The 26,414-nt window shown below is 34.9% G+C and overlaps 2 protein-coding genes across 9 annotated transcripts in view; one reads left to right on the plus strand and one right to left on the minus strand.

The window, feature by feature from the left end:
• The window catches only part of LOC145687854 (dnaJ homolog subfamily C member 25 homolog), a 315,599-nt gene that overhangs the window by 241,534 nt on the left and 47,651 nt on the right, over positions 1 to 26,414 (minus strand). For all 7 annotated transcript variants that reach the window (XR_014131802.1, XR_014131799.1, XR_014131801.1 and 4 more), the window contains exons 4-5: positions 19,841 to 20,026; positions 8,418 to 8,613 (exon numbers count right to left, since the gene is read on the minus strand). Coding sequence is in view for 2 of the 7 variants with exons in the window: in XM_081761343.1 (XP_081617469.1) it covers positions 8,418 to 8,613; positions 19,841 to 20,026 (382 nt within the window). In the remaining 5 variants the exon portion in view is untranslated. The remainder of the gene's footprint in view (positions 1 to 8,417; positions 8,614 to 19,840; positions 20,027 to 26,414) is intronic.
• LOC145687853 (dynein axonemal intermediate chain 4-like) overlaps positions 1 to 26,414 on the plus strand; it is a 261,885-nt gene that overhangs the window by 37,043 nt on the left and 198,428 nt on the right. The gene's annotated exons all lie outside the window — the stretch shown is intronic.

Consider the following 26,414-nt stretch of genomic DNA (forward strand, 5'->3'; position numbering starts at 1 on the left):
AGGTGCAATAACTTTCAGCTTGACTGCCAAACTTAAACACTGTCAAAGAAAAAACTAATGCTGCAATGAATGAAGAACTAACACACTGGAAACATTCATAAAGATATATATCTATTTTTGTCCTGTTTCAGACTATTTGCTATTACTATACAGTAGTAAAGAAATAATGTCATGTAAAATTGTAAAATATTTCCAAGTCAGCTATTACGCACCTAGGTGCTAGTACATAAAGAATATTTAATTCATTATAGGTACACCGAAACATACTACACCCCTTCATAGAGTCTTTCTTCTTCTTTTTATGTTGTCTGAGTTGAAGTATTCCTTACTTCATAATTCATTTGTGATTGTGTGAAGTCAGCATATTTTTCTTGTGTTTTACATTAAATAACAACAGTACATACTTTGCATGATTATTTTAGAACTAAATTTTTCATTCACTAAGAAATAAGTTAAAATTTTACTGTACGATCAACACTGTGTTGTTTTTAAAGGTGTCTCTTTCAATTTCATATCCCACTATTATGCCCTGTAGACGAATGAATTTCCACCGGCATTGAACCAGGGACCACGCAGAATAGAAATAGATCTTGAAACATTTATATGATAGTAATACGCTCCATTCATTATTCAATACAATGAGTATAAACTATTTGTATATAGATATATATATTAATATGACATTTGTTTCGTACATAAAATTTCTCTTTTCAGTTTAGTTACTTTATGGTAAACATCCCTTGAGTAAAATTACCACTCTACTGGATCTGAAACTTTTAACATAAATCAACAATCTTGATATAAACGATCTTTCTTCTAAACAGTATTTTTATTAACATATATAAAATCAGATTCTGTATAACGATTCATTTATCTTCATTGTCATTTTTGACCACTAACAAACGATTGAATTACGCAATAATAATGTTGATGTCGCATTCTGCCAAACATATTGCTGTACTCGAATGCAATATTATTTATGACTGTAAATTCTATTAAACATTACAATCCTTCATATCTGGAAATAAGAGTGAAGGAATAATGCTACAGGGTCGTTAATGTCAATAAATAAATCTGTGCGTAAATCTGGTACTTCTGGAAAGTGTCTGTATGTAGAAGAGATTTACCTCCAAAAATTCCACAAAATTTCTTCTTTTGTCTTTTCTCATTTGCATGATTTTTGTAAATTTTCTTCTAGTTGGAAAATGTAGAAGCTACCTGTATACAACTTAACAAAATATTAGATCTTCAGTTCCACGAAATTTACAATCATGATAGTACACCCACTTTCCAATTATTCTAAGTAGTGGAACATCGAAGGAAGCGCTCAGATGGGAATTTATGAACATCCTTTGGTCACCTTCCTATTCAGTATTGACTTAAACGCAGATCTCTATCTCTATCTGCTATTTCAAACTATCAGTCACTAATGAATTACTTTCTTTCTTAAAGGAAATCAAAGTCATTCTTAGTTTTAATTCAAATTTTCTAAACATCTCGGATTACCAAAAAACAATTAACAACTGGATGCTCTGTGACGTCACAGCTTGCTGCTCGGATTTTCAGTAAACCACTCGCTCACACAGAGAAAGAGGATGGCACCGCACTTAGCGTTGATAGAAGACAGTGGTGGCGGGCAAAGAATGCGCAGTCGATGGTTTTGCAGATATCTACTCGAAGATTCATGACTAATTGAGCACTGGCAACACTTCCATTCCGCCTACCTCGTTTCTTCCCCTTTTTTGTTCAACCTGTTCTCTTTCTTCTGGTGCTAACTGTAAAGCCTGCTTCTACGTCATACATCGGCGAGTTGGATACGACAATTTCAGCTCAATATTTGTGAAATTATAGTACTACGTTCAACTTCAAGTACAGAAGAATACTTCTTACTGATAGACATAACTGTTCCCTTCTTTCCATATCTCAGTCTCATTTTTGGACGCATCTATCTTTTTCACTGTAAAACTTGACGGTCATATGAACGCTTATTTGTTGATTTCCCAAGCCTGTAATGATTTACTTTCATATATATGCAGTTGTAAGCATATAATTCCTTAAATCCCACATAAAGCAACTTGTAAAATTATCTTTTCTGACATACTTTTATTACCACTTTAATCATATCAGTTGTAGTATGTACTTTTTGCAATGCGTATATGAGTACAGTAGCACATACCATAAATTTAAAAACATCTTATAAAGATTTTTATTATTTAATCCTGAAGATGGTCCTTTCAAATCTTACGTCCTTTCTTCTGGTAGAACTGAATATTTGTAATTATCACCTCCTGAAGTTGAGCCGTATTTTCGATTTATAGCAAGTTAAACTTGTACTTCTCATTCCGAAAGACCAGCGTAGTTTCACATTGATCTCTGACAAACCTGAATTTTAACGTCACACTTTGTTTCTTTTGTTAACATTTTGGTAGACTGTTTAATCAGTTGCAAAACGCTACTATATATGTCACGCCATCTATTAGCATAACAAATTAAAAAATGGCCACATTGTCTCACATCACTTAGCAGATGACTCAAGTAGATCATTATAATGTATAATAAACTGCTCCTTTCTTTTTAACTTGTTAATTTCTATTAAACAATCTCAATACAATTGTAAAATCAAAGTGAATTAGGCTCTCCAAAAGCGATTTTTCTTCTTTCTTGCTTTTTTTCTTTTCTTTTCTTTTTTTTTTTTTTTTTTTTTTTTTACAAATTACAAATTTATGTAATTGATTGTATTAAAAAAAAAATTATGAAACTTCAAAATAACTAAACTGTTAGAAAGCTTCCTGTCGGTGTATACGCTTCTAGGTTCAACGAATGTCAGTTCTACATTTTTATGTGTATCTTCTCTCCTCCATTGTGTGAGACATGTTACTTAAGTGCTAATCCATGATTTGATATCGAATCCTTTAGAAGAACGTTGCCATTGTTTCTTTAAAAGTTGAACGTCCCTTCGCAGCACGTGAGATTCGAAGCACATGACTCTCCCAACGGAAATCGAATTCAGAGTTTCTCATATCAACGGCAAAAATGTCAGTCACTATGAAATACTCACTGTGTTTCCCCAACTTTCCGATTTTAGAATTTTAGTGAATAACTGAAAAGTAATGAAGAGCATCTAAAATTTACAAAGTGAGCCACATACTTAAGTGCTATTAAAGAAAGTAATAACAGTGTATAGCTCTTCTCTTTTTTAGTTAGGCATCCAAATTACTTCATTATACGAAACATTTTAAAAACAACTAGCTGAACCTGCGCTATTTCCACAGCGCACAGTTCTAATATGAGCGTAAATCTCCTTCTCACTTCTCACTACAGTATATCTGTGCAAATCCCTTTACGAAAACAAGTAAAGGACAGGAAGACTTTCATAGGGAGTGAACTCTATGGACAAATATACAAATGTAGTATTTTTTTTTAATATATAGAATGTTTGGATAAGTAATAAATGATACCAAATGTAAACATTTTTTTTTCTTCTAATTCCATATCCGAGTACGTCTCATTGTGGGTCAACAAGCCTTCGAAGTTACCGCTTGCAATAGGTTTTGTCATTCAGATTAAAACGCCTGGAATGTCCATCAACCTGCTATACGTAGCTTGTCTACTGGTTGCCTTTCACAACGGTATCAACCTTAATACCTTAGTTGCAACATTAAACTAATAGGGCCAAAAGGACGAATAAAATGTGGAATAGAAAACTGAAGAATTTTTTTTTTTTTTTTAATTTGAATGCAAACTGGCAAATCTACACAAAATTTGGAATCGACCAGTGAAAATAGCACGTTTCTAGTACTTGTGGTTACGAGATCTCATTGTCGAAAGAATTGGCCACAAACATATAAATTTTTCTTGAGCACGAACATATAAACGTAGCATTTTAATAGATAGATTTTCATTTTATATAATAGCATCAGGCTCACTTTTCTAACTTTTGATACTGTTCAGTGTCTTTAATTTATTCACTAAGATTCAAACACGTGGGAGTGAAGTGAAAACCTTTAAGTTATGAGGAACTAATGGTTTCATCCATCATGCATCTAATGTTTGGTTTTAAAAACTTTCCACGCTTAGGTTACTTTTTTTGTTTTCCCCTACACTCACTCGTTGATTCACTTTTTTCTCTTTCATTTTTTTTTTTTTTAATTTTTCATCGATTCAAATGATCTGCACTAGAAAAATGTTTCATTACATCTGATATTTTAAAAGACAAATGTCTATAAAAGTACGTAGAACTTTTCTTTTTTGACTTGGCAGACATAAACTCCGTTGTATTTATTCCGTGATGTCCAGCTGACTTCTGGGTAGTCTTTTTACAGAGATCTTATTGGAAGAGCAGCTATCAAATGTCCACATAGTACGGTTTCTCTTTGTGTACCATGAAAACGGTATTGCCATGTTCAAATAACATTTAAAATTATAATACTTGTATTGTCTTAATAGATTTTTTTATTATTATTGTAAGTTTATTTCCAGTTCACAGGTAACTTGTTTCACTCAAGTTTTTCTTCTTTTTTTATATATATAGAATTTTAATTAGTCTTGAATCAATGATCTTTATTATCTTTTGACTAACTTGCTGACTTCTATTTAACAAAGAAGTGACCATATTATTCTACTCCACAGTAGTACTTCTTTTTTTCTTAAATCAAGTCATTATATCTCACAAACACACTGCTGAGAGTGCAAACTATGATATTTTGAGTTATATTTTTTTATATATATATTCAGATACTTAAAAGACAGTAAATTTTAAAATTCTGTTTCACTCACTTCGTTAAACTGTGTGCAATAAGAAATTACTTTAAAACCTTACCGTAAATTACACAATTCGTAATAGAATAATATTTGATATGTATTTTACATTAAAGATGATGATCCCGAACTTTTTTTTTTTTATTATTTTCGAGTACTTTTTTTTCTGATTTATTATTCAAATAGTTCAGAATTCTTGGTTTATCTAATCAAAAGTCGTGTTTATTTAATCAGTAGATTTGGGTGAGTAACAGATTCTTGAAAATCTCGTAGCAAATTATATTATGTTCCTTGTACTGGTCCATTTGCTAGTGACTCACCAATTAATTTTACATCGGTCTCTCCTATTTTTTATTTATTTTTTATTATTTCCATCATCCACATATGAGATTACAAAATGTCTCAGAAAATCAAGCCTTAGGTTAGCACATTTCGTAATTTCTTAATTTTGAGAAACAACTTTATTTTGTAACAGAACTTTACATGATGTTCTCTGGATAAAATGCTACTATATCAAACGTTATCTGTGTAATATTTAATGAATAAAATTTTCAGTAAAATTATTCAATTCAGTAATTCAATTACCTTTTTACTGAAGAAAATGCAGCGTACTACACAAATATCAGATACAGTAACTATTGCATATCCTTCAATTAATGAATGTAGCAGCGCATTATCCAATGTTGACGAAAAAATATTACGCTCAATTATTACTAACATATATGCTCATTATATTAAATCATTCCTTGTGATGTATGAAAAAAAAAAAAAAAAAGTCTTAAAGGCGAACTCAAGATATTTTCAATGAACCCTTGCTAACAACTGTTCCGCGTTGAGAAAAGTCTGCCAAACTATCCTCTGATACAACAAATAGATTTTTGCATTGTTTCATAAGTTTTTTTTATAATGTTCTACGTTATTCACTTACCTTGCTTCGCATGCTTTGTAACATTTAAGTAATAAATATAATATACACGAAACCTTTCCAGTTTGTTATAAATGTGGGAAAATCTTGTCAAATTTTAGAGGCTTCTTGTAGCAGAGACTTACTAACATAATTCTACGAAATACACTGATATTTTTTTCCAATATAATAGTTCTCTTAAATATTCGCACATATTGCTATAAAGCACGGTACACACTGTCTATATTGATTTCACAATCACCAAATAGTAACTGTTACTGAATGTTGACAGGTTCAACAAACAACGTACTAAAATGGACTTCATCTTCACAAAATTCTTTTAAACTTTCGTGTAACAAATTGAATCCAACTTCATACACACATGTTATTGTTTATAGTAGTTACCTCTTTTTAAGAAGGTAAATAAAAAATATATATTAAACCGTCTCATTTAAATAAGTGCAAGATTGTATGAATCAGCGTTATATTGCTTTCTTTCTGCTAAACTATTTTAATTTTAGTTAGAAAATTTCATCTTCAAGACCAACGTAAAGTACATCTATATATATAAAAGAGAACGTACAAATCCTTTGTTAGCTCATCACGCTAATACGGCTGAACCAATTTCTTTCATTTTTGGGGGGTTATTAAGATTTGGACCCTAGATGGTTTTTATCATATCACTTTAATTTTCAATTACCAGTGTCTTGAGATAATTGACCATTCAAGTGTCCATAACGTAGAAATCCTTTGTTAGCTCATCATAGCTAAATCTAACCGTATTTATATGCAACCCACATGACCGTGTCACTCGGCGGGTTAACATAAATGACAGGCGATATAATGTTAACATTTACTGCAATCTTCTATGGTTTTTATCATATCACTTGAAAGCGAAAAAGTAAAAATTATCTAAGTAACAAAGTTTATTGCGTTCCGGGGTGACCCCAGCGAAGCGGGGTGAACGCTGCTAGTATATATATAAAAGAGAACGTACAAATCCTTTGTTAGCTCATCACGCTAATACGGCTGAACCAATTTCTTTCATTTTTGGGGGGTTATTAAGATTTGGACCCTAGATGGTTTTTATCATATCACTTTAATTTTCAATTACCAGTGTCTTGAGATAATTGACCATTCAAGTGTCCATAACGTAGAAATCCTTTGTTAGCTCATCATAGCTAAATCTAACCGTATTTATATGCAACCCACATGACCGTGTCACTCGGCGGGTTAACATAAATGACAGGCGATATAATGTTAACATTTACTGCAATCTTCTATGGTTTTTATCATATCACTTGAAAGCGAAAAAGTAAAAATTATCTAAGTAACAAAGTTTATTGCGTTCCGGGGTGACCCCAGCGAAGCGGGGTGAACGCTGCTAGTCATTGTATATAATAAATTTTAAACATATTTCCGAACATTTAAAACTCCACTTTGTCTTGCACCATTTTCATGCTAACATTAATCGTTACATATTGTTTGAAAAGGAACTTCGTAGTTGTCAATCTTGCGTATTCCATTTCGACAAATAAATTATTCTTAAAAAAACGATGTGCACTTCAGGACCTGTACTACGCTTCAGCCAAGTTCTCCTTATTTTTTGAAAGTACCAACAAACAGGATGCTATTTACTGACCTAATTGTTGGTTTCAAACCCCTCATACAGTACAGTAGCTTGAATGCTCGATAAGTATGACGTCATACAATAGGTCCCCCGATTTGTGGCCTACACGAAGAAGTCTGAAAGTACTCATAGTATTATATATATGCTACGTGGTACAGTTTCTAAACTTTTGATATTCTTACGTTATTCAATAACATTTTTTCTCTTTGTTTTAAAGAAAAAAAGTAGTGGCATCGTAGATAAACAACGACTGCAGATCTGAAATATGTCGTTACAAATTCCAACTCCATTAGATATCGGGGTGCGACCAACAACAGTAAAGCATTAAAAGAGCTTTGTGTTGTATTAAGAGCCATCGAACTAAACTTCTTGCAATTTGGCACTCTGAAAACAATTGGCAGTGCTGTATTAAAATTCATAATGTAGCGTCCTGCAACACGATAAATGCTTTTAAACACAGTGGTAAGTACCTTTAATATGTTATTTTCAACTGAAAAATAAAATACCTGCCGTCACAATATCGTGAATATTTCTCACTCGAGGATACCTTGTCCAAGGTCTTCGCATTACATTTCATAGTATTTGCTATGTTCTAGAGTTCTGTGTCCTCCAACTGTTAATACTGTGTTTTGGTACACGATGGTAAGGGCATGATATAGCGGGAAATTAGTAAGCAGAAAATTCCCTAATATCTCCAACCTATATGTTCTACGACAATTGCTGTAATATTATTTGGAAGCGTAGTCAATTAGGAAAAAACGAAATATAAATTGTCTTTAGATTATAATTATAGAGATGATACCACTGATTCTCTAGAATTGTCCTCAATTTGGCCAGAATTTTGAGTGTGACAATAACCAAAGACGTGTTCAACTCTTTCAAAAATCCCGTTGGATAAAATCATTTTCAAATTAATTTACGTACCATGCAGTACATACAGCTTGTGTATTCTGATATTTGAAAGGGTTAATGAAGAAAGAAACACAAAGGACCACCTAAACTTTATTTTGGGTCGCTCCCGATCGTCTAATGGAGTTAAGCCTTCACAGTACGCCCAATTGATTATACAATGCTAAGATCGGATTTTACCAGTTATTGCTTTAGTGTCACGTTAAGAGTACTTACGTCAAACTGCGTCTCTCCCAGCTTCATATTCTTTCTAATCAAGTATAATTTTTCTTTCTCGCCGTATGGTTTTCTTCGGATGTCGAACACCCACACCCAATGAGCATACCATCCAACGTATAGCGCTATGCTGTATGGAAGTTTGAAGAGCTGAATCCACAAGATGTCCGTGACCTTTGGCTTAGCGTAACCTCCTCTGCAAATACATCATTATCATCATCATGAGATAAATAAGTAAAAATCACCATACATTTGCAGAGGTTAAATATAACTATATATTCGAAATTAATTATAGGGTTATTGTAAAAACTAACATTTCCTCCAATTGTTTTATAAGTATTATATGCGTAAAGAGTATCTGTGTCAACACTAGGAAAAACAATCTGACAGATAACAATCTGGTTTGCTACATATACGGTACACAAATAAATAACAGAAAATAAAAACTTTTTATTACTATTGTAGTATACCAAATTTTTAAAACCCCAAAATTATTGTAAATATTTAAACTTTTGTAAAAATCTATGTAAACAGTTCAAGGCTGGCTTGAGTACAAAATATTAACTGTCTGAATTGAATGAATTAAGTCAGGGTTGTTTCCAGGATCTAGTTTGCTTTATTGCAATAAGCCCAAAACTTATTTTATTCTATCAGACATACACGTGGAACTTCCAGACAAGAAAATATGAAGGAATGCGGATTGTATTCCGCAGTTTTATATAAAAGGACCACCAACGTTCACTCAACAAACACCTCAAGTCTATACTTCAGTTATAGACGTGTCATTCGCTTAGAAGTTACGTAAGCTACAGAGGAGACGGAACCTTCGAAGTTTACTACAGCTACCTCAAGGATCATAATGTGCCTTTTCATATTACCTTATCTGATAGTTTCAGATTCCCTGATTCGTATCTCAAGCACAGCCTTTATTTTCATTATAAGAACGAGTAATGAAATTAAAACCTCTTTATCACTTTCCTATTCTCTTCAACTCATGTTTGTCTCTATCTCTTGCACTATTCTGAGAGAAATCGACTTAAGATTTAGATAGACGGAGAACCTATAGACAAGGGTTCGATTCTCAGTTCACGCCCCAATATTAAGTATTCTTCACAGAATGACACCATTGGCAACAAATGACGTATGTTTATACGATAACCATTCTCGTTTAGCACTTCTCCACAGAGCAATGTCAAGTTTTCGCTCTCATAACTAAGAGATGCTCCGATTGAAAATGTATACAACAGGGTTATTACAAATGATTGGCTCGATTTCAAAAATTCACTGTAGATTTATTATTAAACAAAACTTCGCAAACATATTGAAAAACTCAAAGTTCTTTAGAGACATATTATAAGTGCTTTATATATACACCATCTAGCAATTCTGCAAATATTAAGTTCTTCCATAAGCTATTGTAACTGTGACAAAAATTCAGTGCGTCTCATCAGGCACCAGGGCTTGTAGCAATTGCAAGCGGTAAAGCTTCTGCTTCAACCATTTTCGTAAGATTTTTCAAACGGTAGGTTGTGGAATGTTCAGCTCTCTGCATGCTCTGTTTCAGTGGGTTTCATACAAAAGTTGCTCGCACGCGTTCAACCGTTTCTCACTGTAGGCAGACCAGTTGATTTCCCCTTACAGGGGCATTCAGAGGCTGTAAATTGTGCATACCATCGCCGAATTAACTTGGCAGTTGGTGGATCTTTTTTTGAACTTCGTTTGGAAGTGTCTTAGACTGTTACGACGGACTGATGTGAATGAAACTCGAACACAACATAAACTTTTTCTGCCCCTATCACATCTTGAATAAGTACTTTGCTGGGCTGTGGTGGCAGAAAACAGGACCAAAACTACAAAATTAAAAAAAAAAAAAACTTTTTTTTTTTTTTAGTTTTTCAATCTGTCTGCAAAGTTTTGTGATAATATGTCCAACAATAAAGTTACAGTGAATTTATGAAATCGGGTTAATCATTTGTAATAACCCTGTACATAATTCGCAAACGGGTTTCTATGAATTTCGGTGTGAAGTTTTATCTTTCTGGTATAGTAATTTTGGTATAAAAATTTAAAGCTATTGTTTTCTTCTTTTACAGTAATCTTAATTTCGGACTGGATATTATTAAATATTTTTTAATAAATAAAGAGAACATCACACATGGCCTTGTAACATTTGGTAAATTTTAAAATAGATTTAAAAAAAAAATCCCATTCAAACTGATGGAAAACATTACTGACTAAAAATGTTGACGAGGATTGCCATGGCCAAATCGTCTTGATAGACATATATACTGTTTCCAGATTCAAAATAATTGTTATGTACACACTTTCAGAAGTGTGAACACCCGAATTTTATGTGCATCCAACAATTTCTGTTGTCACTTTCCCAAATATACAAGTGGTAAGTGCAATAAAAATTCCATATTTGATTATGGGGTATCCTCATACGTAATAAAATAATCAACGCTTTTGACTTTTGGATTGTGTCCCTGATGTGAGCAGTGATGAAAAGCGTTCAAGTATATATTTACACTTAATTAAAAAGCCCATTTAATAAATAATAACACAGTACGACACAGATCAAAGTAGTCGACGCGTTGGCCGCTCCTGGTATACAAAGTAATGTTCAACTGGACCAAGAACCGAAATCGATTCTCCAGCTTACTGCGCCGATGTGTTGCTCAATCATCACACTACCCACTCTGCACAATAAACCAGAGACCCAGTTTCGGTTTCAGTCGTGCAAAAAATTAAATCTTCAAGTTTAACGTATGCCCTTTAGGCTACGGGAAACGGATGATTAAGGCAAATTAATGATGATGGAAGAATTGGTGAAATGCGAATGGGGGAGAAAACGAGAGTACTCCGGAAAACCCCATGGACAGAACGTTATCAACTACAAAATTAATTGGACGGGGATCGAATCAGGGACCCTACGCACTAGAGATAAGCGCTCTGCCACTGAGCCACCGTGCTCCCTCCAGTCGTGCAGTTTTGCACTCTTTGTACACACTGAATTCGCACTTATGGAAGAATCAGTGCGATATGGAATCAGTTATTTCTTATATTTATCTAAAATAATATATAAATGATAAACGTTAAAAAAAATATTCTAATATCAAATAACACTACTCACATTGTTTACTTGTAAAGAATTAATCATCCAACATTTGTGTAAATACACACACAACCTAACTTTCAGTTTATATTTCCTAGAACTAGTTTATATTTCCTGGGATTATTTCTACGAACTTCTGCTAAGTCTTCAGTTTGTTAAGTACGAGAAAATTATCGAAGTTTTATACCCGATATCTACTACTATCAGAAGACCGTAGAACACATATTCACAACTTACTCCTCTGGTTAAGTTTATCAATGAATTATCAAAAGATTTGAAACAAAAGTTATGGGAGTCCGTGATGCACTAATTCTATCTTCCAACTTATATTTTGGGACATAATGAGGTGCAAACGAAATGAATTCAAGTGCACAGAAATACCAACAACATAATAAATATGGCTGTGATTTTATTTTCTCCATTAGTCCAGGAGAAATAAGCTGAAATCACTACAATATTTCGAAGCATGCTTCCAACTTCGATATTGTCTATTCTGAAGGAATACTCACAATATATGTAAGACAAAATGGCTAATGAAAGAGAACCTCAAGAAAAGATGCCAGTACTAGATTCTGCTTATTATTATTATTATTATTATTGGGAAAAAGTGCCAGTACTATCTCATTTTACTTTATTTATTTATTTATTTATTTATTTTATGCTTCTTTTTCAGCTCCTAACCTTGTACTGAATTTGGGAATAGTCGATCACCTCTCAAAAAGAAGTGTAGTGCATTCGATGGTAGGGTTTTGGCGACGGAAATAATGTATAAAAAACGACAGTCCAGGAAATCATAGTGCGTTCGACAGGGTTACCAATAATAGGGACAATGGTTGTACCTGAATTTGTCGAATTTGCTTTTCCTTTGTTTTGTTTTTCTTTTTTCTTTATGTTTGTTACAGCAATATGGAAAATGGTAAAACGACAAGAGTTGATGATAATAGAAACATTTAAAGAGTTTGGAGCACGTTTACTTCTGGACCCGCGGGGATTTAGTTCGAATTTTGGGGCGAAATTATTGCTGGGAGTGGAATACATGTGTTTGGGAAGTTGTATGGATTAGGATTAGGAATCAGATTTCTGGGTTTTCGGCAGGTATGGCCATGTGACGTCTCTCGACCATCACACTATCCGAAAAAACGGAAGGAAGGAAGCGGACTGGGACCTGTATGCTAGATACCATCCCAGCATTTGCCTCATGTGAGTGATGAAAACTTCACTCAGGATGGCTGGCCTGAAAAAGCTTTTTTACACTTTGTCGACCAAGTATCTCTACTGGGAATCGAAGGTGGGATAGCTTGTACGCTACGCGGGGCCGTATGCTGTACGGCTCAGACAGGTTGTGTCAGTAATGTATTACTACTATGGTGGTCCTTATGTGTAGGGCGAATAACGAAAATGAATCAGAACTCATGACGAGATAATCTTGCGTTTGCAGGGTATTCGTGAAATGGTGATCAACAATTTGGATAGAAAGATATGTATATTTCACAGGAACAGCAACTATGGAAAGGGGCACAGAAACTTTTGAACTTCGTCGGCGGGGGAGACGTGAGCTCGTTTCCCGGTGGGAGCTCATCTGGTTTGGATTCCATGTCTCATATAGCCTCGCTGCTGAACAATTTTTGAGTGTTAGGATGGATCCCTGTCAGAGACGTTGAGTATATTTTGAATGAACAGACCTGTAAAACCGACAGCAAAGGCTGAAGATGGAGGCGGTAATAGAGAAGACGTGAATATACAGTTTGGCTTGGTTCACCGAAAAGGACAGTAGGCGTCATAAGATAGGACTTCTTCTTCGTTCGGGGTGAAAGGGTCTGTTGAGAAGTTGAAGTATTTCCTCTTGTGTGGGTGATGGACAGAATCATCAGGAACCCCAGGTTGGGTTTGTGTTCATTCAACGGTGTTGCAAACAGAGCCAGGGTGATAGGCTGCTATTCTAAAAGAAAAGAGGTGAAGGAAAAGAGTAGTAAATTTAAGTATTTACTTTGAAGTTCAAGACAGAGGCAAGAAGTTTCCAAGTTAAGCATACAATCTGGCAGAAGAGGGAAGTCGAGGCAATAGAATATTTCTAAGAGGGATTATATTAGTAAAAAGATTTTAAAAATTACACAAGATTAAAAAAGTAGTAACAAGATTAATTTACACCACATACTGAAGTTCTCGACTGTCTTAACTATAGACTATTGCTGTGTTCTAAGTTACAATGGAAAAAATGAAATGAAATCTTTAAGTTTAACGTCCCACGCTTATGCCGGTTAGACTAAAGGAGGCGGTGATGATGAGAGATGAGTGAAATGGTGGAATGAAGTAAGTGGGAGGAAACGGGAGAACCCCGAGAAAACCCACGAGCACGGTGTTTGTCCACCACAAAGTCCACACGGCGCGAGCTGAGATCGAACCAGGGACCCCAACCACCGGAGGTGAACGCTCTACCACTGAGCCACCGCGCCCCCCTATGTTACAATGGAGTATCATCCCTGTGATATACGAGAAACAGATTGTTGCCTGCTTCTTTATATTACTACCATCTTCCAAATTACCTTTATAAATCCTGATCTTTCTGTGACGTACAACGTACCCGTGGGAGCTAACTAGTCGAGTCGTCTATTATGTTTTGTCCTTCGTATATTAATCATCCGATTTCCAGCCACCCGTATGTACCAAATGAAGCATATCCGGAAGGAAAAAAGTAATGGAGGGAAATATGTTGTTGATAAAACCAAACATATATCGATGGGATTCCTTGTGGCTAAGTGGTTAGAACTTCGCTGCCTATGGAGGAGGCTCTTTCAGTTTAACGTCCCACGATTATGCCCTTTTAGGCTAAGGGAGACGGGTGATGAAGGCAAGTGAATGATGATGGAAGAATGGTAGAATGAGAATGTGGGAGGAAACGAAGTATCCCGAAAAAAACACGGACACGATGTTGTCCACCACAAACTTACTTTTTCGGGAATTGAATCAGGGACACTACGCACAAGAGGTAAACGCTTTACTAGTGAGCCATCGTGTCCCACTACTGTGGTTTGAAGGCCACGGATCTACGTCTAATATAGCCTACTAGTACCTAAATGTTATGTATTTCTATATATTTCTCATGTCCTGGCAACCCCGCCCCACTACAGAAAAAATACGTGGGTGTTGAAAGATAAGATTAAAAAAAAAAAACAGTGTCTGCTATCAGTTGCTTGGTTTATATTTCCGTTCATACTAGTGGCGCAACTCAGTGGCTCCGTGTGAAAAGGACATTAGGTCTTCAGGAGTCAGTCCCGGACCTAAGTAGAACTTTAGAAATTCAACATAGACAAAGGTTGGTTGAATCTATGATGTATGTATGATAACGGTTTGCTTGTTTTTGTTTTTTTTCCCTTGAAGTTTAGCATCCGTTGTCTGCACCAACGCTATGAGACGTGGACGTACAGTTTAATATGGAATCCGAACTACCTTAAAGCGTTCAAATGTCACTGCCGTCTCATTGAGAACTGAACCCGGGATCCTGTGTACCAAAGGTGCGCACAACACTCATTAGACAAGCAATGAGGGTTATGATAACGGGAAAGTCAGAATTCCACAGTAGTAGTAGATATGTTCACGAGTATTGGAAAAATAGAATAAGAGATAGTATGAACTGAGGAACAAACTTAAAAAAAAAAAAAAAAAAAAAAAAAAAAAAAAAAGTTGAGAATGGTCCAAGAGCATTGCCAGAATGAACTTAAAAAGAATTGAGAGATGAAGCGGGAAGGGTAACTGTGATTGCTCCTACATGAAAAAGTAAATATTTTTATCCGAACCTTCTTCTCTTTCTCGCAAAAATTAGAAAAATATCATCTCTCTATGACTTACAATTTTCGAGATATGGCTACATAAATATCTAGTAATTCGAACTTTATTGGCTAATATCTGGGAAACGGTGACCAGTTGGCCAGTGACCACCAGTTACTATTTGCTACCAAAATGTTTACCATCCTCTTAGGTATTGATCAACACCAGTATCATCTCTCTATGACTTACGGTTCCCGAGATATGGCTCCTTAAATCTCCTGAAATCGGCCATTTTTGGTCAATATCTCGGGAACGTTAAGAGTGACGCGAAAAATTCCATCACTTTCGCAGATAGTGTTTGATGCTCTATCGAATGGAAAACTCAAAATTGAAAAAAAATCGCAAATAACACAGACATAGAGAATTCAGAAACGAACTTTATAAGTTCGTTGAAAATACAAGAAAATGTACAAAGAATGGATGAAGTGACTAATCCTGGAACGGGTATTAAAATAATAATAATAATAACAGAAATCGGAGAGAAACATTATAACACAGCTATAGATAAAAGTAAGCTACAAGCGCTTTCGCTGATACATCATCACATAAGCCGGACCTAATGCTCTTCAACTACCCTGCTTTTTTCTTGACTTTATTTTAATTATTTATTCTAATCCTTCTTACTGTCTGCTGAAGCGTCAGTGGAAGTGCTTAAGGTTTAAATAAACTCAAAAGGTGCTTACCTTGTTTCTGTATATCTTGTTACTGATTGGTTCAAAAAATCATATTAAACTTCGAATTATCGTTCACAGCTATCAGCATTGTCAAGACATAGGGAAGAAAAAAATTCAGAGTAGATGGAATGCATGGGAATTAATTACAAGGTAATAATTAAAAGTATTTACATACATATACATACATAGTCGTAAACACTAAATTCTTGAAACTTCACAGTATACAAACTCTAAATCCTTAAGCTTCTTTTGTGGTTGTAAATAATATTATGAAGTGAAAGTGCTAATAAAATTACTCCAATTGATTCTTTTGTTCGAATAAAAAAGGTGCCGTGTTTTGTCTTTGCATGAAAGACGATTTTTTGATCGTTTCTATTTCTCGATGTTATGTTTTGTATCTTTTAAAGTGTTGGGGTACGAGTATATTCTCCGAGTCTAGTAAGTGTGTGTTCCTTTTTCTATCCATCCAAGCTAAATAACACTGTGCTCTCCTTTCTTTTTCCTAATCTATCTATCATCCTCTTAACCTCTCGTGCATTCTCTACTCTCCTACTTTCCTGTCCTTCTCTCAGGATGTTAAAAGTATATTCCCGAGCCTTAAGAGAAAAGAAATACTGAGAATAATAGAAGAGGAAATGGGTGAAAAGAAAATAGAAAACTGGGACAGTAAGAAGGTAAGAAAAGGAAAAGAGGCATTGTGGGAGAATGGGTACTGTATAATCAGAGACAGGATTGTTAAAATGAAGGAAGGACTTAATATAGGATCTTGTTTGAGTCCAGTACTATCAGATATAATAATGAATCGATGGGAGGAGACGATAGAAAGAGGAGGAGAAAAGACTGCTTCTTTATTGCTGTTATGTGGACGACTGTATAGGAATATGGAAGGGAACGAAAAGGCAACTAGTGAAATTCATACGGGAAGTGGAAGATGAAAAGAAAGGGATTAGACTAGAAAATGAAATAGAAGTAGACAAGGAGATAAACTATTTAGATACGAAAATAAAGAAGTTGGAAGGAGGAGAGTTTATTACATCCTGGTACCAAAAAGAGTGTGCAGCGGGAGTGTATTGTCACAAACGAAGTGATGTGGATGAGGGTACAAAGAAGAATTTCATAAAAACATGGAGAAAAGAATAGGAGATATAAACACAAATGAAGAACAGAGGAAAAGGAATTTAAGGAAGTTCTGGACACAACTAAGCAGAAATGGATGCAACGAAGAGGACAGGGTAACAAGAAACATAGCAAGAGAGAGGAAGAAAGAGGAAGAAGACAAGAACAAAAAATGGTTTGGAATAGAAAGTCTAGGCAAAGAAACAGAGAAGATAAAGAGAATGCTTCGGAAAGCAGGAACAAGGACGTACAGAAAAGGAGGAAGAAGAATAATTGAACTGGTCAAGAAAACCAAGAGAAAAGCAATAGCGGACCAAGACGAAAAGGGGGTAATATATAAAGGAGGGTGCGCGGAGTGTAACAAAATTTACATAGGAGAAACAAAGAAGATGGGAGAAAGGATAAAACAGCACAAGGATGATGTAAGATTAAAAAGGGATAACAATGCGATATATAAACATCAGAAAGAGACAAACGACAAAATAGGGTGGGAAGGAGCAGAGGTCATAGAAGTAGAGAAGAGAACTTTGGTGAGAAAATGGAAAGGAGACAAGGTGATGAATTGGAATGCAGGATTCTCGATAAATAAAGAGTGGAAGAAGATTCTGCTTAAAGAAGAAAAAATGAAAAGAAAGAAGAAAGAAAGACAACAAACTAATAAGAAAAATAAGGATAATTAAAGGCAGAATGTATCCAGCGAAAAATGTAAACTTTTAATTGGACACGTGTGCAGCTAAAAAGTGAAAGTGAAGACCACACAAGTGTTACTTTTTAAAGATGGGGCGGAGCCTAATTAAAAGTTGATCTCCGGAGAGTATATAAGAGGTGACCAACTCCCAAACAGCCAGAAGGAGTGGAAGGCTGATGAAGACACAGTTATTGTGTCGAAACTGTTACGTGATTGTGTTTTTTTACATATTATCACATAGCCTTGCTCAGTGTATTGTTTTAGTACAAAATGGAAGCAAGGCCGAATAGAATAGTTATGTAAATTTAATAGGGGATGACAGGAGAACAATAGAAAGACATGCACAGATCTTATTAAACACTTGCAAGAACATGGTTTTAAAAGTAAATGCAGAGAAAACTAAATACATGGAAGTGCGTCGGGACCGTAATACGGCAAATTATGGATGCGTTAAAATATTATATAATACTTTTGATAAAGTGGATAGTTTCAAATATCTAGGATCAATATTAACAGACGAAAATCATATTCACGAAGAAATTAAATGTCGACTAAAAGCAGGGAATTCATGTTATTATTCAGTTCAAAATCTCTTGTCGTCGCGAATTCGGTCGAGGAATTTGAAGCTTAAAATATATAAAACGATAATCATGCCTGTTGTTCTATATGGTTATGAAACATGTCGCTTACTCTGAGAGAAGAATATAGACTGAAAGTATTTGAGAACAAGATCCTGAGACGAATATTCAGACCCAAGAGGAACGGAAATTGGGAATGGTGGAAACTTCATAACGAGGAACTACATAATTTATATGGTTTACCAAATATTGTTACGGTCATTAAGTCTAGAAGGCTTAGGTGGGCAGGTCATGTAGCTAGGATGGAAGAAAGTAGAAACGCTTTCGAAGACTTGACTGGAAGACCAATCGGAAAACGACCATTAGGAAGATCTAGGCGCAGATGGGAGGATAATATTAAGATGGATCTCGCAAAGATAGGAATACGAAATAGAAATTGGATCCAGTTGTCTAAGGATAGATGTCAGTGGAGAGCTTTCGTGAACGCGGCATTGAACCTCCGGGTTCCGTAAGTTACAGAGTTAGTTTTAGTTAACCACAGAATTTGTTAATTTTAGTTATAACTCCGAAACTATCCACTTTTGAGCACAGGTACATATGAACTTCTGTTGTTATTTTGATATACGTAATCTAACACCCTGTATAAGTATTCTAGCATATACATGAGACTTCAGAAAAACATGCAGAATTTGTAAAGAAGCTTTTATAACCTGTTAATTTTCACTGTGCTCTTTAGAGACAAGGCTGCTATTGTGTTAAAATTACATTTCCTAAAAACGTTTTTGCAATTGTTTGAAACTGAACTACATAAAGCATACTTATGCATTTGTTGGTATCATCTTTTGTATTAGTACTCTCCATTTTGAGCGATGTTTTAAGATCATATGATTATTTTTTACACAATTTTCTCCTCGATGTTTAGTAAAACACACTGATTTCAGTTACTTATTTCGTGCAACGTTTAACATGATTTTTGGAACCAATCTGTAACAGTATACAGAATATTGCATTCATACTGTGGTGGTTCTATCGATATACAGACGCGATCAGAATAAAGAAGCCCAGCGTGGGCATACACACACAAACACAATTAAATGTAAGTGTAGATTGTGTCGCACAATAATGAACTTTCTTCATCTATGCACAGAACACAACCTGTATTTTTCTTTCCCGACTAACAGAGTGCAGTCGAACTTCTGAAGTTGGATACATCTACAAACTGGTCACATATCAGAAATCATGTACCAAAGGCCATTTGTGTTATTACTTCGCAAATCGTCCTTTCCTACAAGTTGAACATTTTCTGTAGATCCAACTGTGGCCAATTTAGACAGCTGCTGTTCACATTCTATTTAAAAATTCACAACTACATTGATCAATAGGCGGAGAGGTGAAAATGAAAGAAAATAGAAAAAGTGTCTACGAACCTGATATCCATATTCTCTTCTAACACTTTCCTTATAATCGCTTCCTCTTCCTCCTTTATTTCTTCTTTACTTTTCTTGCGGCCTTTTTTATTTAAGTTGTCTAACATCCCCTCCCGTCTTGCTACATCTAGGGCTTTCAGTCTATATTTAGGAACTTGTTGCAGGTATTTGATAGCAGACTCATACCTAAGTTATAACAACAGTAAAGAGAAAGATTAATTATATCATACCATAATTTTACAATAAAGTTTTTTTTTTAAAAAAAAAAGAAAGAAAGAAAAAGCACCAGATTTTACTTTTTCATTGCTTCTTTGACCTTAACATAATATCTTTAAGAGCTAACAAAAAAAGGGTTCAGGTAAACGAATAATATTCTGTTTAGTTAGTTATATTTGAGGGTGGCGGAGGGGAGATCCCTTGTGGCTAATTGTTAGCATACACGTCTTCGATGCGGGAGATCCGGGTTCCATTCCCAGCGGAAGTTAATGTGGTTTGGATTCCATGTTAAGTTCTAGGCCCATGTCTCACATAGCCTTCGTGATGAAAGGAACACTAAACTCTAATTGAACAATCAATTATATTTTGGGATAAGGGCTTCTGAAAGAGAGGTACATATTATTATTACTATTATCCACACAACTGTATAAGTTCTCAAGTAGTGTAATCCTCTTCTGTTCTTTTACAAACTTTTACGCTAATTTATCAGTAAAAAGAAAATAAATTTGCATTAATACAGAGTGTCCCACTCGTAACAGGCCCCGGGAAAAGTGTTATAAAAATCTTAAAAAAAGAGGATATGAAACCAAATTTCTACATGACATACCTTTATGGTTGAGAAATGAAGGTACATTACAACAGGTACTGGAAATGACCCCTCCAACTGTATATATAGTTCAACACGGCGCTGCATGTTCCTGAATGTTGCTGCCAGAGTATTAGGCGTGACTGTCTGGATTTCACGGCGGATGTTCTCATGTAACTCGTCTACGTGGCAGCATTGTAATTCTGTGAAATGTGGCAACAATGAGATTCCGCGAGCTGTGTATAGGTCTCGTGTTTCAGTGTAGCCTGGCTTACTGTTCGTGGTGTTTCGTGCGACCTGCTTCTTCCAATGCTGTTTGATTCCGATGTATTTATATTCTGTGGTAGAGCGTGTGTTTCTTGTGAAACAGTATTGGACAAGTAATTCCTTTAAAACATGTCAGAATACGTGAACTCACAAAACATACGTTTATGTGTAACAGTTTAATAATAAATCATATTTTTCTTACTTTATACGTAATTTTCTCTTTTATATGTCACATTTATGCCCACAATTCGAATACGATAAGTCACCACTATCATGCACCACAAGAATTAGCAATTGCATAGCCTGGAAATTAGACACATCTAATACACTTCACAAAAACCTTTTATTCTCTATTCTCCATTAATAATATTTTTTTTCAGTTGTTATAGCAACTTTTAAACAAATAACTATATCTTGTTACTGTAACTACCATTACATGAATATCTATCTGATATCGACATCTATATATATAAAAGAGAACGCACAAAATCCTTTGTCCGCTCATCACGCTAATACGGCTGAACCGATTTCTTTCATTTTTGGGGGGTTGTTAGGATTTGGACCCTAGATGGGTTTTATCATATCACTTTAATTTTCAATTACCAGTGTCTTGAGATAATTGACCAATCAGGTGTCAATACGTACGAAAAATCCTTTGTTCGCTCATCACGCTAATACGGCTGAACCGATTTCTTTCATTTTTGGGGGGTTGTTAGGATGTGGACCCTAGATGGTTTTTATCATATCACTTTAATTTTCAATTACCAGTGTCTTGAGATAATTGACCATTCAGGTGTCCATACGTACAAATCCTTTGTTATTAGTTCATCATAGGTATAAAAATAAACGTATTTATATGCAACCCGCATGACCCTGTGACTCGGCGGGTTAACATAACTGACAGGCGCTATAAATCACTTGAAAGCGAAAAAGTAAAAATTATCTAAGTAACAAAATTTATTGCGTTCCGGGATGACCGCAGCGAAGCGGGGCGGGTTGGGGTGACCGCAGCGAAGCGGGGCGGGTTAACATAAATGACAGGCGATATAATGTTAATATTTACTGCAATCTACTATGGTTTTTATCATATCACTTGAAAGCGAAAAAGTAAAAATTATCTAATTAACAAGGTTTATTGCGTTCCGGGGTGACCCCAGCGAAGCGGGGTGAACGCTGCTAGTATCTATATATATAAAAGAGAACGCACAAAATCCTTTGTCCGCTCATCACGCTAATACGGCTGAACCGATTTCTTTCATTTTTGGGGGGTTGTTAGGATTTGGACCCTAGATGGTTTTTATCATATCACTTTAATTTTCAATTACCAGTGTCTTGAGATAATTGACCAATCAGGTGTCAATACGTACAAAAAATCCTTTGTCCGCTCATCACGCTAATACGGCTGAACCGATTTCTTTCATTTTTGGGGGGTTGTTAGGATGTGGACCCTAGATGATTTTTATCATATCACTTTAATTTTCAATTACCAGTGTCTTGAGATAATTGATCATTCAGGTGTCCATACGTAGAAATCCTTTGTTATTAGTTCATCATAGGTATAAAAATAAACGTATTTATATGCAACCCGCATGACCCTGTGACTCGGCGGGTTAACATAACTAACAGGCGCTATAAATCACTTGAAAGCGAAAAAGTAAAAATTATCTAAGTAACAAAGTTTATTGCGTTCCGGGGTGACCGCAGCGAAGCGGGGTGAACGCTGCTAGTATATATATATATATATTATATATTCTTTTTTTCTTCTTCTTCACAACAGATTGTGTACTTTTAACCACCGTTGCCCAAAATAACTACAAGATTAAAATGAAAGTAATTCACTGATATATAATATCGTTGTATATATGGCTCCCGACTAAGACTTCTTAAATTGGTTACAATTGAAGAAAGATTCCTGGACCGTTACATATTTGTACATACTTGGTTACCTTACTTTTCGGAAAAACCCTCACGTATATAAATTATAATAAATATATATTTCTTATATTCTCTCATATATTTTTATATTCACTGAATAATATTATTCTTATATTCACTGAATAATTAATTACATTTTAATTCTATAAAATTATCGACGAAGAAGACTTATTCAAAACGTGATCTGTTTATTAATTATTCAGGTCCTAAAATAGATTCTTTGACTCAACATCATTCGGGCTCATTGGCAAATGAAATTAGAGTATATTGAAATACTACATAACCTATTACTTCCATTTGGGCATCATTAAGATGATTATAGAAGACTTTGAAAGCACAATACTGATAAGTGAAGCGAATTGCAAAATAAATCATAACAATACTCAAAAGTGAAACAAAACAAGAATTAATCAATATCATATCAAAGAATAATACAAATAAGGAAAATATCATACTAAGAATCAATTTGGAAGCTCGACATTATCAATGTTAATCTAACGACAATTATTTAGGGGCCGCGGTGGCTCAGTGGTAGAGCGTTCACTTCTGGTGCTTGGGGTCCCGGGTTCGATCCCAGCCCCCGCCAAGTGAACTTTGTGGTGGACAAACACCGTGTGCGTGGGTTTTCTCGGGGTTCTCCCGTCTCCTCCCACTTTCTTCATTCCACCATTTCATTCATCACTCATCATCACCGTCTCCTTTAGCCTAACCGGCATAACTGTGGGACGTAAAACTCAGAGATTTCATTTCATTTCATTTCTAACGACAATTACTGATGGAAATATATTGAAAATTATTTCTAAAGTCTAAAGTCTTAAGGTTAGTTTCATTTACAGGAAATCACTCTTGCGAATAAGTTGCTGGCGTGGCTTTAACCCGTCCCATGTCAGCCACATCTAGTTTAAATTAACATTACCAAATGAGTCGGTTAGGTTACATTGAATGGCACAATCCTGTGTACCGTCCTGTATGTTATTTATGTCTCCAGTTCTTTGATTTTTGTTTTGATAATTTCTGCCCTCTATGAAATTACTACGAAAGCCATTTCGATGAAAATTGGATCTATTGTTTGTCCGATTTCTAAATGTTGTACGATTACTATTTCTGTTTCTTCTAAAATTAGGTTCGGTTCTATTACCGGTGTTGAATCTATCATTACTTCTTACATTTGGATTACACTCTTCTCTTACACTGATATTTCGAACATGAATAGGATTAACTTGGTTTCGGTTAGTATTAGCTTGGTTTGGGTTATTATTACCTTGCATCATTGATTGGCTCTCAAAATTTTGCACTATCATAATTAAATGATTGAAATTAACGCATTATGCAGAGATCAGTATTTGCTGTAACCTAAAAGGTAACAATATTCGAATCGATGCTATAACTCGTGATTCCTGTTGGTATGGATTAATTAATTTCAACTCATTATAAACGGAAATCACAAAATCAGTAAGACTCTTATCAATTTTTAGATCATAACGTCCGTTTCGAACTAAGGCGTCTCGGTTTGCCAACATAAAATCATTTTCAAAATTTGAAAGCAGTGTGTTTTTGAAATCTAAGTAGTTACGTAAACTACCCCTGATCGCTTTGAACCATACTGAGCAAGGTGGTACTAAAACATGAGGCAAAATTTTCAGAAATTTGGATTTGTCTACGCCAATTAGATCGCACTCTTCAAAAATGTACTGGCTGGTATGTCTTCCGATCGGCCACTAAATTTGGTTAAAGATCTTATTTCACTAAATCTAAAATGACTATTATTATTAGAATGTTTCAAAAGTTTAGACTTTACGTATATATGATTCCTACGATGCGATGAATGTGGTCTTCTCTCCCGATACTAGAATGACTATCATCCCTTTCCGAATAGCTTTCAGGTATATCACTTTCTTCTATAGCTAATCTGGGTTCAGCTGGCATATTGTCTATGTTGACGACCGGATCAGATTACCATTTACGGTACTAATCTTTTCCTTGATCGAATGTATTTCTTCCTGTAATTCTAAAATTTGATTTGTGTGCTCATTAACTTGAGTTTCAACCACTTCCACAGAACTTTGTACCATTGAAAATCTGTGCACAATTTGTTCCATCCTACAGTCTTTGTTCTAGTTTAGTGTTTATTTGCTGTGTGATTTTTTTCAATTTATTATCCATTTGCTACGTCATGGACTGTTATTTGCTTAAATTTAGTATCCATCTGCTGTGTCATTTGCTGCATTGTAGAATTTACCTGTTCGAATTTAGTATCCATTTGCTGTGTTAATTGTTGACCTTGCTGTTTTGTAAGATCAGCCCAGTGTTGGGTAAGTTACTTGTAAAAATGTAACGCGTTACAAGTTATTTTACTTTCCCTTAAAATGTAACTGTTACCCTACTTCAAAAGTAACGCGTTAATAACGCGTTACTTTTAGGTCCGAAACTTTGAATATGTAAAAAACTTCAATGTTCCGTATTATTATTATTATTATTATTATTATTATTGCAGTTTCCGATTTTCCCCAATCATCGTAAATGTTTAGAACTGTAGGTAGGTAATAGTAACGTTGCTCTATTCTTTCACGTGGACAGTTACCTTATTGGAAATCTGATGTGCTTCGCTGACTTCATAATTGCACATTCAATATTGCACATTCTGAATCGCTTTATGTAGATGCAAGAACAAATTTTTACTTGACAGCTATACTACGAAAATTTTCATATAATGCAACACTGACTAAAATGCCATACTGCATTAGAAAAAATGACTGCTTATTATTATTCTGCTAAATTAATTATAAGATTGTTATGTAAAAATTAAAGATACAGAATATATAGCAGCATTGCACTATAACTAATAAAATAACACAAGAACTGGGGGTGAATCAAAACTTGCCATTATCTCTAAAATCGATACATGCTTTTTAAAGCTAGTTGTTTTAAACTCTATAATCAACTGGATTTTAGGATATGCAAACTGATCTGAAAAAACTCCAATATTATATACCATCAACAAACTATTTTCTAGTAATAAGATAGGCCTGCTCATCAGAACAGAGTTTATTCATATTACCCTCTTACTGTATATCGTTAATTATTGCACCTTAGCTGTTGATAAATATTTCTCGCTTCACTTCAGACCAAGGATAAAAGTGAGGGGGAACGCAAGGGGGAACGTACCGCTACTTTCAGATATCTAGCGTCACCCACTTTCTAAAGAAATATCAATGTGCAAAGATTGGTACGGAGACGGCGTGACGTCGTGCGTTCCCTTACCTTTTCAGATCCACTTTTACTCCTGCTTCAGACACTTTACTTTTAAACTCTGTACACCATCTTCCTCAGCTTTTAAGAAAAATATTATTTCAAATGTTCAAACTAAAATATTTTCATTCTAGATCTTTATGAAAACAACATCAATCAAAGTAAAATAGACCACTATTGCACTTGTGGTTCACTCGCTGAATGTATTGATTTGGAGCTGTCAAAATCTATGACAAAATCTTAGATGCTTGTAATCACTACATATGATTTTCCTGAGGTTGTACTCATCTTCCAAAAACAGCAAGTGGCACTAAAATCTTA

This window comes from Thermobia domestica, chromosome 6 (genome assembly GCF_964235325.1).
Source record: "Thermobia domestica chromosome 6, izTheDome1.hap1.1, whole genome shotgun sequence".
NCBI lineage: Eukaryota > Metazoa > Arthropoda > Insecta > Zygentoma > Lepismatidae > Thermobia > Thermobia domestica.